The sequence below is a fragment of the Myiozetetes cayanensis genome, unplaced genomic scaffold (assembly GCF_022539395.1).
Source record: "Myiozetetes cayanensis isolate MyiCay16 unplaced genomic scaffold, myiCay2020 scf18, whole genome shotgun sequence".
Lineage (NCBI taxonomy): Eukaryota > Metazoa > Chordata > Aves > Passeriformes > Tyrannidae > Myiozetetes > Myiozetetes cayanensis.
Window position 1 is genome coordinate 487,213 of NW_026087389.1, and position 11,509 is coordinate 498,721.

The following is an 11,509-nucleotide window of genomic DNA, read 5'->3' on the forward strand; positions in this document are numbered from 1 at the left end:
CCAAAAAGGCCCCCCACTGTGATCTGGACAACAGCACTGCAATGGGAAGAGACAGGACTCAAAGCATCTGCCTCCTGTAGACTGCCACGTGAACCCTGTACAGGCTGCTGGGAAAGTAGCTACGAAGGACAAAGGTGTCCCAAAACTAGGATCTGGTCTCTGTGGCTGAGATCAACCAGGCAAGAATCTAATCATGAAGGCAAATAAGGCATTCAAGGTATGATGTGAGTAAAAACGTGCCAGCTGCAGCAGAGATACTATATGGGTTTGTGTAAGTGCAAAGGTAAGAGGCAGAAAAAAACCCAAGTCTTTACACATAATTTTTACATCAACGTAATATTTGTCAAGTCTTCAGGTGGTACTGGAAACCCTCACATAAAAACTCCCACGCTGTGACCCACGGGCACATGGAGGCTATGCATGACAGGGAAATTCCATCAAAACAAATTACTTAAACAAAACTGGTGTCAATCTGCCACTTACAACCATTAGTCTGGGTTAAATTAATCCTTGGTGTAATCTGCTTTCCAATACAATGAAGGTTACTCTGTATGAATATGTTCCATATAGCTGTCCTGATCCCTATGCAGTGCCCAAACTTCTGAGCTTCATCCGTGTGAGGCCTCCGGAGCCATCTGTTTGCGATACACGTAATGAGCAACAGACCCGAACCATCAGAAGCTGGCACACTCCAGGTGCTGTTCAGTCTTTGGGATCTGACTTACCATAACCACCTTAACTGAGTTTATGTTTCAGAACTTTAAATGGAGCCATCGGTTCTTGGTGTGTTCCCTGGTGACCCTCACTGCTCAAACTCAGTGGATTGCTATTGAACAGTCTGAAGTCAGTAACCATGTTATTCCAGAATTCCATTCCTCAACGCTTCACTCCTCTCCAGAGAAAGCCGCTGAAGATCCTTCCAAATATCAGGATGATCCTCCAGCTCTTCATATAATGATCTAACAATGTCCAGTTTCCTGTAGTCCTCCGGGCTGACCAGACTGCGCACGACCTGCAGACATCTCTCCTTCAGGGTGAACACTGGGGTCAAACAAAACACAGCTTCGTCACGAGGGCTCTCAGCTGCTGCTCCAACGCCCACAGTGCAGCTCTGAGCACATGAACACAGAGCACAGCCCGCAGCAGTGTCACCCACCACAGGCTGGGCTCCCCAGAGAGGGGGGGACGTGCTTCCTGCCATGAGGCACCTATGAAACCCCTCAGAGACCCTTTACAGGAGAGGTGTGCCCCTACCTCTATCCAGCACCACAGCTCTACCTGGAATCCCTCACCACCTCTTCCTGTGTCTGAGCAGGTTTACTTCTGATTTCTCACTCATCTTTACACTGAAGTTCAGAGAGACTAAGTTCAGAATTCCCCAGGGCACATGCAGTGCTGTCCCTTACCTGGCAGTGTGATGTCAGCTTTGGTCACGTTGGGGGCTGCCACAAACAGCTCCTGCTGGTTGACAAGGAGCCCATCGTTGGTCCCTGCATCCCGGAACAGCCAGAGGTGCCCTGAGAGGGAACAAGGTGGGAATGCAGCAGTTATGGCACTTCGAGCAGCTCTGAGGGGCACCCGCGAAGGACGGAGCTGTATCTGTGAGGGACCGAGCTGCTCTCCAGCTGAGCTCCCTGTTCACAGGCCCTGGTCACTGGCGTGAACCGGGAGGGGAAAGGGAAAAGGAAAAAAAGAAAAGGTGATGGAAGGAAAAAGAAAAGGAAAAAAAGAACAGGAAAAAAAGGAAGGGAAACATGAAAAGGAAAAAAGGAGAGAGGGAAAAGCGAAAAGAGGAAAAGGAGAAAAAAAAAAAGAAAAAGAAGAAAATGGTGAATCCCACCGCTACCTTCTCAACCACCCGGGCCCCGCGACGCCCCCGTCCGTCCCATCCCGTCCCGCCGCACCCACCGCGGTAGCTGCGCATGACGCGCCCGGTGCGCGGCTGCAGGACCGGGTAGGGGCGCGGCCGGCCCTCGAAGTCCAGCCAGACGGGCAGCACCCAGCGGGGGCTGTGGTTGTTGAAGACGACCTCGGAGGCCTCCCGTGTGTTCACGGAGCGCAGCGCAGCCCCCGGGCCGCCCGGGCCGCCCAGGGCCCTCGGCAGCAGCGGCGGCGACAGCGGCGGCGCCATCGCAGCCCGGCCGCCATGCCAGCCCCGCCCCCGGCGCGCGGCCCCGCCCCCGGCACGCGGCCCCGCCCCCGGCACGCGGCCCCGCCCCCGGCGCCTGCGCGCGGCCGGGCCGAGGGGGGCGGGGCCTGCCGTGAGGGGAGCCCCGGGGGCGGGAACGGCGCTGCCCCTCAGGGCCCCTCTCCCCAAATACACCGAACAGCGGCAGGGTTTGCCACACCCTTCCTCACCCAAGAGTGGTGAACGCTCTGTCAACCAGCTCTCGTGCCTTATCCGCCAGCCTCAGTTCACAGCTCTTCTGTCTAAGGCTCACCAGTGCTGCCATAACACTAATTCTTCTGCCAATTCACTCCTCTCCTGATCTCTGAGTGTCAAAACAGTCCTTTATCCTTCAGCTGGAGCTTCCCAATCACCATACGGTATTCTCTTTGGCTCATGCACATGAAAGTAGTAAAACTAAAGGAAAAATTAAGTTACTGGATTAGATACTGGGAAGAAATTGTTCCCTGTGAGGCACAGGCTGCCCAAAGAAGCTGTGGCTGCCCCATCCCTGGGAGCGTCCAAGGCCAGGCTGGACCTGGGCTAGTGGAAGGTGTCCCTGCCCATGGCAGGGGGTCCCTTCCAACCCAAACCCTTCATTTTGCTGTCTCAAGTATGTGATAACACATACCTCTCCATACACAGCGCTTTACAGAACCGCAGAATGCTCTGGGTTGGAAGGCATGTTAAGGATCATCTCTTTCCAGCCCCCCTACCCTGGGTAGGGATGAAGTGAACAAAGGCAGTTTAAGCATATTCTTCTCCACAGTCACAGCAAATTACAGTGCTAAAAGCATAAAGACAGTCCCTTTTCCTCGTATGTCTCAACACCTCTTAGCAGGTTTTTCTTTTAGAATACTCAACATTCTCCAACAAGACTTAGATGAGGGATCCTTTTCTAATTTCTGCCCCTCTAGCAGCCTGTAAGGGAGAAGTGTGTGGGTTGTTAGAGAACGACACAAGAGAAATCATCACCTGTCAATTAGATTTTTTCCCAATAGAGCTGGAGGTGTCAGAACTGCCAGGCAGGCTGGTTTGATAGCCCTTGTGGAAAAGGAGTTCCTTCTCCTCGTGTTCCTTCTACAAGAGGAAAACAGCAAATTCACATCATGGAAGGAGCACATAGTTCAGATCCTGATACTGTGAAGCAGCTGTGAGCAGCATTGTGGGATTACACAGCATATATATATATATATATATATATACACAATGAGGCTGACTGTCCTAACTGAAAAAAGCTGCTATTCCTCAGTGTCTGGTGCCAATCTTCCATAAAACCAGAATTGTGGGCTTTAACAGCAACTGCTTCAAACCGTCCAACTCAAAAACACATTTGTAAAAGAGCAGAGCTCTTACTGTACATAATCTCTTTCCTATATTCTTAAATCTGGACACAAACCAAAAAAGAACACAATTAAGAGTCATCTCTTATGCAAAACTTCTAAAACTTTTAATACTTGTTAATTCACCTCTGAACACTTACAAGTACTTAGCATGAATACACTATAATGAAAAGGGAAAACTAATAATGTGTTTTCAGCCTCTGTTGAGCAGAGTAAGAAGCCTGAGAAATCACAGTATGTTTAGAGAAGAAAAATTACTTGCAACTTCAAGTTAGTCGACAGGGAATATATTTTTGTAAATACTGTGGCAGCATGACTATGACAGTTAAATCACCTAAGACATTCAAACACTGCCACTTTGATATGTCTAGGGTAGACACCAGAAACATGAACTTATTAACATAGCTGCTAAAAGTATCTTTGTTCTCAAATAGTAATGACAGATGGTTTGCTAAGGCCACGTGAGTCACCCCCTTAGCCAAGACAGTGGAAGACTAAAATATGGATTAGACATTTACTGATATTTAGCACTAAGGTGAGGTAACAGGCAAGAGAACCAGTAGCACAGCATATGGTTTACCAATTGGAATTTGCTTATCAGACCATAAAAACCAGATACTGTTTTATTTTCTTGGTTTACATTTGAGCAATGGTATAAATTAAAAAACTTCAATATGGAAAAATCCCACATTAGAGAAATACTACCTCTGAACCCTTCAAGGTGACAGTCTTAGTAGTCCTGTAGTCATTTTAAGGTACACATTAAGATTTCTACAGTTTGGTAAATAATTAACTGTTACCTTGGGAGCTGCCTCAACATGTTTTCTACTGTAAGCAGAGGAATAAACATTTAACTGAAAAATATAGAAGACTCAGGCCATGTAAAGCATTACTAATCCCACGGCTGAATTTCAGTTTGGGTGGCAAGGAGGAGAGGTGATTTAAATAAGTTTTCAGAACACACAGTACAACTGGCAGCTCTCAAGTTGATCCCTGGTTTAATATTCGTGTGACACAATTTCTGCTTAAGTTGTTCGGGTTTGGAACTGACAGACCCAAGCTCTGTGGTGTCTGCTTTACCAAATGGCCATTAAACAAATTCTGGAGGTGTGTCTTCTTCCATGCAGTTTACCAGAAGGACCTTCTCTCTTCTGCTCTCTCCCAGGTGCGCCTCAGCAGATACACTGCAGCGTGGAGTCCCCCCACGTTCACCCACACAGTCTGAGCTCTGCGCCAGATGTGTCCCACCCTTGACAAGGCCTGCAAGCCAAAACCAGCCAGGGAGCAGCGTTAAGACAGTAACATTATTTTTTATTATTCTAAATCACATCTGATGGCAATGTCAAGGGACTTTTCATGCCCAGAAGTGCATTTAGATGTTAGTAATTTTTGCTCAATAAATAGAACATCTGTAAGGATGACAGCTTACAAATTTTTTCTCAATACATTTTCAAGTGTAAATAGGTTTGATTTTCTCCCACAGAACATACCTTGGCAAAGCATTTCTTGTCCTGGGTAAGCAGCACAGCCCTGCCTGTCCCCGGGGTGCAGATCCGGCCCATCTCCATCAGACAAGCTGGGTAAAGATCCCAGTTCTTCTTCTTCGACCCTATCCTGCAAGATACATTCAGATGCCCTTTGTGATGACTGAAACCAGTTCACTGATGTTGGTCTCTCAGACAGGGATCAGCTCACTGAGGACCACAGTTACTGTTACTTTCAAGCTGTATTTTTACCACAGGGCCCATCACACCTTCCCAACTAGGCCCAGTTAAGTACCTGACTGGACAAAAGCCCAGGCCTGGCCAGGTGAGCCCATGCAGTTGTGGCAGCGAGGCACACCACCTTTCCAGCACTCCTCACCTCTTCCCAAAGGGCATGTCTGTCACTACAATGTCCACACAGCCAGTCCGCAGAGGCAGGTTGCAGATATCCCACTGGATGATGTCCAAGGGAACGCCCAGGGCAGTGCTGCTGCAAGGGCAAAGGCAGTTACCTCAGACACGAGCACTCAGAAGCTTTTTACACTGAGGAGATCTAGAATGTTGGCAGCAGAATAAACTGGAAAATATGAACTAGACACTCAAAAGCATCAATGCAAAGTGGATTTCTCTACATATAACACTGCAGGAAACAGAAATCCCCTGTGCTCTTCTCACCTGTCCTTACTCTCATTTTTCCTCAGTAAGGAGCAGACGTTGTTTGCTGCTCTCTTCACAGCCTGAGGATTATTATCCCCTGCAATGTGGTAGCAGCAGGGCCATTCCGCAGCTCCCTAGGGGAGAATTGATAATAAGCAACATTAGCATCAACACTGCTTGACTGAAAACACAACAAACAGAAGAATTACTCAAACATGACAAAATACAACAAAGCAACTGCAAGTGGACAGCAAGGAATCTACAGTTCTGTAACAGAGAGCTGTTACAGGTATTATGCACCTTTAAGGCTCAAAATACTTTTGGATTTAGTTTCTTCCTGCTACAGCCTAGAGAAGAAAATGGTCACTTACAAAAAGTGTATTTGTATCTGTTCAAAAGCTGGTGAGACTGGACCTTGCTATTCAGTCATTACCAAGAAGATTTACACACATTACTGAGTTGCAGATACTGTTAAGTTTAATTAAGTTTAAAAAATCACAGAAGAATCACCTCTATTGGTATTGCACCTGTACCACACATGGGATCAACTATGATATCCGTGGGCTGGGGATCACAGAGTCTGAAGGACAGAAGAAAAGATATGGTGAGAAAAGCCAAGAAAATCTGAATTCCTCTAAGGAAGGGAAAGTGAACTACTTTAACAATTCTGATTCTACCCTTCTAACAAAAAAATGTTGTGATTATTTTTTCAATATGTTAATTACCATTTTATAAACAGCAATACAATGAAATTCTTTCACAAATGTGATACGCTATTTTGAAACTAGGCTAATGCAGCAAAGATTTATTTTCCTTGTCTGGGAAACAGCCACTGTAACTACAAAGCACGCCATGTCAGCAACTCTGCTTTTTAAATTTTTTTTTCAAGAATTAACAGAAATGGCTTCTGAGGAAGCAGTAGGGGGATAAAGGGTCTAATTTCTGAAACAAAAGGACTCATTAACTGAGTATAATAGTATGAGTATGAGTATGCCCTGACCTGAGCATGCCGTAAGCCAGAGTCGAACGCAGCGTTGTGGGTCCGAAGTGTGTGATATTCCGTCTGTGAAGACTCTCTTCAGTTAACGCAATCCCCACCACCACTTCATTGTTGTGAATATTCAGAAGAACCTAAAGAAAAAACCTGAACTGAATTTCAGGAGTTTCCATAGTATGCCTGGTAAATACTTATGGGAAGTTATATGGCAATTTAAAAACCAGGAACGATGTATAAAAGAGCTTTTCTTCTTGTAGGAAAAGCAAAGCCCAATTTTTATAACCATAAAGGACAGAACTTGGGAGAGCATTCACATATTCTCTGTTACACAGAATCTTTTAAATGAGACTTCCCAAAGTGCTATAACAATTACACTGGCTTCCTAAAAGCTTTAGTTTGTAAGTTTGGAGGAGAAGCCAAGTAAGTCCTGCAAGTCACAGTGAAGTATCTGCAAAGCAGCAATAAAATTCACATTTGTGGTGGAGACCGTATTAGCATCTTGCTCCAGGGCAGTGACCAGCCCTTAGTAGTCCTGCAAGAAAAACTAAAGTTTTTCTGTCCCTCAGAAATAGTGGTCCTGCACGACCAATGGACCAGGGGTGTTGGCTGTGCTTTCCCAAACTCTGCTCTCCTCTGACAGGAAATAAACGCTGGACAGTTGCTGTTAACCCTTCACCCATAAAACCAGCTTCCCAGATGGAGCATCTCCTGATAACTTAGAGTGGTATTAAACAACAGAACAAGGACAGGTTTACTGAGGGTAAAAGCAAAGCAGAAGACGTCAAGATTACTTTTAAATATGAAGGAGCCCAAAGGCTATAGCAGGTGGTAATACTCAGAACTCAAGCCTTTGCTGTGGCTGGGAGAGAGCGGAGAGCTTTCCAGCCTCAGCTCAGTTGTGCTGCGTTCATCAGCTAATGAGAGGAGACAGCAGTGTTTGAACAAATGAGAGGCCTGGGGAAGGGAGAGGTGCCACACTGGGCCCCTCTAGAGATTATTATCATGGATAGCCAAACCACCAGCAACTGCTGGAATCCGAGGACACGTGACGTGCCAGGGAAATGAACGCTTTCAGTTCGAGTCTCTGAAAGGCAATTTGGGGATCGCTAAGCATCACAATTAAGAACTAAAAATTTGTACAGCAGAAACATAGGCGTTTCCAAGGCACACCACCATACCTCCACATCGAAGTTCGTCATGTCAGCTTTCCACTGGAAGTGCTCCTGCACAGCTCCACCGAAGTCTCTCGCAGCCTCGTTTGATGTGAAGCTGTGCTTGTCTCCAGCTCTGTTGCACGTCACTCGGAACTTCAGCACCTTCACCTCTTCTTCAGCTGTCTGACCATCACCAGCCTTGGTCCCACTCCCAGAACTCGCCTGCACTTCGTCCCTTGCATCCAATTGCTCATTATCCTCTTCTTCCTCCTCCCCCCCATTTTGGGATGCCACCTCTTGAGGCTTCTCTGTATCCTGGCTGCCAGCAGGTTCCACACCCGCAATGTTTTGGGCACAGTCCTCCTGGTCATTAGTGTCTTTTTGGTCTGCTCCTCCCTCTTCTCCACCATCACTCAGCTTCTCCCTGCTTGCAGGACTCTGCAAACTGTGTTTTTTGCGTTTTGTCTTTTTCTTTTTTAAGCTGTTGTTCAGCTCCCAAACTTTCAACGGATCGGTCCAGGGCAGCTTTTTAACCAAATCTTCCAAATCCTTTAAAGCATCTTCCTTTAACAGACAGAAGTTGTTGTGCTTTGAAGTCATTCCATTCCTTTTAAAGTTATCTTTTACTTTTAGATCTATCAAAGTAGTTTATTTAACACTAACCCACTACATCTTTAAGCAAAGCTTATAGGTTTTTGTCCGATTCTTGCCATAACTAAAAGCAATTGCACTGAAAATCACAAGACCCACAGGATTTCACAATTTGTCTCATAAAGAAACAGCTAGCACTGCATTAAGTGACCAAAGTGATACATCACTGTCCTATATTTGTGATCTACAAACATGGCACCACCTCTCATCCCAGATTTTACCAATGCAATATATTCAACTAAAGAAATGTTAGACAACATGGCCACGCTTCCATTTACAAGCCAGAAAAGGGAAACTGAAATAATATCACAACAAAAAAACCCAACAAACTTTTTAGTCAAACGGAATACTTTGACACTAGTGTTAAAGAACAGCCAAACCACACTTCGAACCCCAGAACTGACCGAAAAATGAGGAATACCTCACCTTATTTTCTTTAAATTGATAGTCTTTAAACTCTTCAACAACAACAAATAAATTATCCACTGACCGCAGACGGTGCACCTGGAGGAGATGAGAAGGCACGGTGACACGTTACTAACCGTGTGTCGTGGGGACCGTGTTTACTATCGTTAGAATTTTGCCATCTTACATGCACGATTTTCCACTTTAGTCCCCCAAGGGAGTTATCACTTTACGCCTCTGCGCTGATTTAACCTCCCCAGTTTTGACTTAATCTCCCCTTCAAACCGCGATAAAGGCGGATACAGCTGCGGCACCCGGGCCGGTCGCGCCCTCCGACACCGGAGCGTTCGGCTCAGAGCGGCCGCGACCCTCCGAACGGGGCAGGGCCGGGCAGGGCCGGGCAGGGCAGCGAGGCCGCGGCGGGCACAGCGGAGCGGGGAGTGGAGCAGGCGGCGTGCACGGACCTGCGGCAGGCTCCGGGCCGGGACCGCGAAGTAGATCTTGCCCCGGTCCCTGCTGATCCTGGAGGCCGAGCCCAGCTTCTCTTGCACCTCCTCGGCCGCCGTCTGCTCGAACCCCGTGGGCACCGTGGCGCCGATAACGGCGGCGAGCTCGGCGCCCTCCTGGGCTGGAGCCGGACCCGGACCCGGACCCAGCCCCGCGTCACCGGCCGCCTCCGCCATGGCAGGCTGCCGGGGCAGGGAGACCGCCGGGGCAGGGAGACCGCCGGCAGCTCCGACCGCCGCGCCACACCGAACACAGCCACCGGTCCCGCCGCCCCCGCCCCTTCCGCTTCCTTGCCGGGCGGTCCAGCCCGCGCTGCCCGCGGGTCGCTGCTCCGAGCGGGCGGGAGGCGGCGCCGCGGCCCGCGGGGAGCGGAGCGGAGGAGAGCCGATCCCGCCGGCCCTGGAGCCGATCCCGCCGGCCCGCGGGGAGCGGAGCGGGGGGAGCCGATCCCGCCGGCCCTGGAGCCGATCCCGCCGGCCCGCGGGGAGCGGAGCGGGGGGAGCCGATCCCGCCGGCCCTGGAGCCGATCCCGCCGGCCCGCGGGGAGCGGAGCGGGGGGGAGCCGATCCCGCCGGCCCTGGAGCCGATCCCGCCGGCCCTGGAGCCGATCCCGCCGGCCCGCGGGGAGCGGAGCGGGGGGAGCCGATCCCGCCGGCCCTGGAGCCGATCCCGCCGGCCCGTGCTTCCCCGCGCCCCTCAGCGGAGCGGCCGGCGCAGAGCCAGGCACGCGTTCCTGCCGGGCGCGCACTGTGTGTGACACGGCGGTGACAGGACAGCCGGGCAGGTTCCTGCCCCATGGACAGTGAGCAGGCGGTGCAGCCGGACATCCAGGGAAGGCAGCAGGGTCGGGGAAGGCGGCGGTTCCATGCGCGTTCCCACCGTGGAACAGGATCCATCGGTTTTCCTGGAGGAGCGCTGGGTCACTGCCCGGTTCCAGAGCCAGTACAGCCCGTGTCCCTCTGTCCCCGCAGCCCCCGCGGTCCCGGCACGGAGCCCGAGCACAGCGCGGGCCGCCGCTGCTGCCGCGTCCCCTGTGCAAACCATCAGGGGCTATTTCCTTCTTCGTTCCTTGTTATAAAAAGTGCTCAGTTCCCTCGATCGTCGGGCTGCTGTCCTTGTCATGTTTCCAGCACTAGAATTTTTTTTAAAGAAAAACCTATCAGCTAAATGTTCTTTCAGGAGGCATAGAGAGGCCACCTCAGCTATCTGCCATGGCCATGCCTGTGTCACTGTGCCCAAGCGTGATCAGCATGAAGCTGAAGAGGCACTGTTTTGCTCCTCTTTTCTTCAGGTCCCAGAGTCTTTACCTTTTCCCAGTACTGGATTGATAAATGTGAACACAACGTGTCCCTGCAGCTTCTCTGTCTGCAGATGCAGTGCCTGTACTGGCAGCAGCATTGTCTGTCTTCATTTCCCCCTGTGAGTTCTGTTTGGGCTGTGACATTTAATGTCGAGCAGGAGGCCTGAGGCACTGCTCCTGCCATTGAGTCTTCTGAAGCATCGCTTTGCTTTCACATGAGAAGGGAGAGGGAAGGTGTGGGTTTACTTGTGATTCAAGTCTGAAAATATAAAATGAAAACGGTGGAATTTGGATCATAAACATGCTGGAGAAAGTTTGTGAAATGGCTTCGATGAGAACTTAAAATGTGCTAAAGCAGAGGCAGCCACAGATTTTGCACAGCTTTATCCTGCAGCAACTAGTACAGCAAGGGTGAGCTCTCTAGTTCAAGCGGGATAATGAGCTCAGGTTGCTGAGCTACTTTCAATAGCAGAATTTTCAGCGTATTTTGGTGAAGGTGTTTGCCAGACACTTAAATGGATTCCGTACGTCTGGCCTAGCAGCAGCAGCTCTGACCTTCCCAGCTGGCCTCACATGGGAAGGTGAGAAGCAGGGATCAGCCTGCTCTGCTGCAGCTCTCAAAATCTGTCCAGGCACCACTTGCAGAATGGTTTCCTGCCAGTGGCCAGGTCCTGCAGCAGCTCTCCTACCTCTGTTTTGCTAGGAAAGAAAATATGACAAACTGTCTTCAAGATCAAACCAAAGCTGCATTTTTGTGTCCATTATGAACTGGTTTCCCAGAGCCAAGGAACCGAACTGGTTCCCAGGAGCAGCTGCAGTCAGTTGAGGAGAGCAGGTGCCTGTT

The 11,509-nt window shown here is 49.6% G+C and overlaps 2 protein-coding genes across 3 annotated transcripts; both read right to left on the reverse strand.

Moving 5' to 3' along the window:
* Nucleotides 1-317: 317 nt before the first annotated feature.
* LOC126638867 (von Hippel-Lindau disease tumor suppressor-like) lies at nt 318-2,154 on the reverse strand. Its single transcript, XM_050313115.1, has 3 exons — nt 1,909-2,154; nt 1,407-1,517; nt 318-1,041 (listed from the first exon to the last, which is right to left on the reverse strand). The coding sequence occupies exons 1-3, from the start codon at nt 2,129-2,131 to the stop codon at nt 857-859; spliced, it is 519 nt and encodes a 172-aa protein (XP_050169072.1). The 5' UTR covers nt 2,132-2,154; the 3' UTR covers nt 318-856.
* Nucleotides 2,155-3,595: 1,441 nt separating this feature from the next.
* THUMPD3 (THUMP domain containing 3) lies at nt 3,596-9,635 on the reverse strand. 2 transcript variants are annotated; one of them, XM_050313101.1, is made up of 9 exons: nt 9,323-9,635; nt 8,880-8,957; nt 7,827-8,366; nt 6,652-6,782; nt 6,162-6,231; nt 5,670-5,785; nt 5,374-5,481; nt 5,001-5,124; nt 3,596-4,770 (listed from the first exon to the last, which is right to left on the reverse strand). In XM_050313101.1, exons 1-9 carry the CDS (start codon nt 9,539-9,541, stop codon nt 4,639-4,641), a joined length of 1,518 nt encoding a protein of 505 aa, XP_050169058.1. In that variant the 5' UTR covers nt 9,542-9,635; the 3' UTR covers nt 3,596-4,638. The 2 variants fall into 2 exon arrangements, with proteins under 2 accessions (XP_050169058.1, XP_050169057.1); XM_050313100.1 differs by having other exon boundaries at nt 5,374-5,484; nt 9,323-9,634.
* Nucleotides 9,636-11,509: the final 1,874 nt, after the last annotated feature.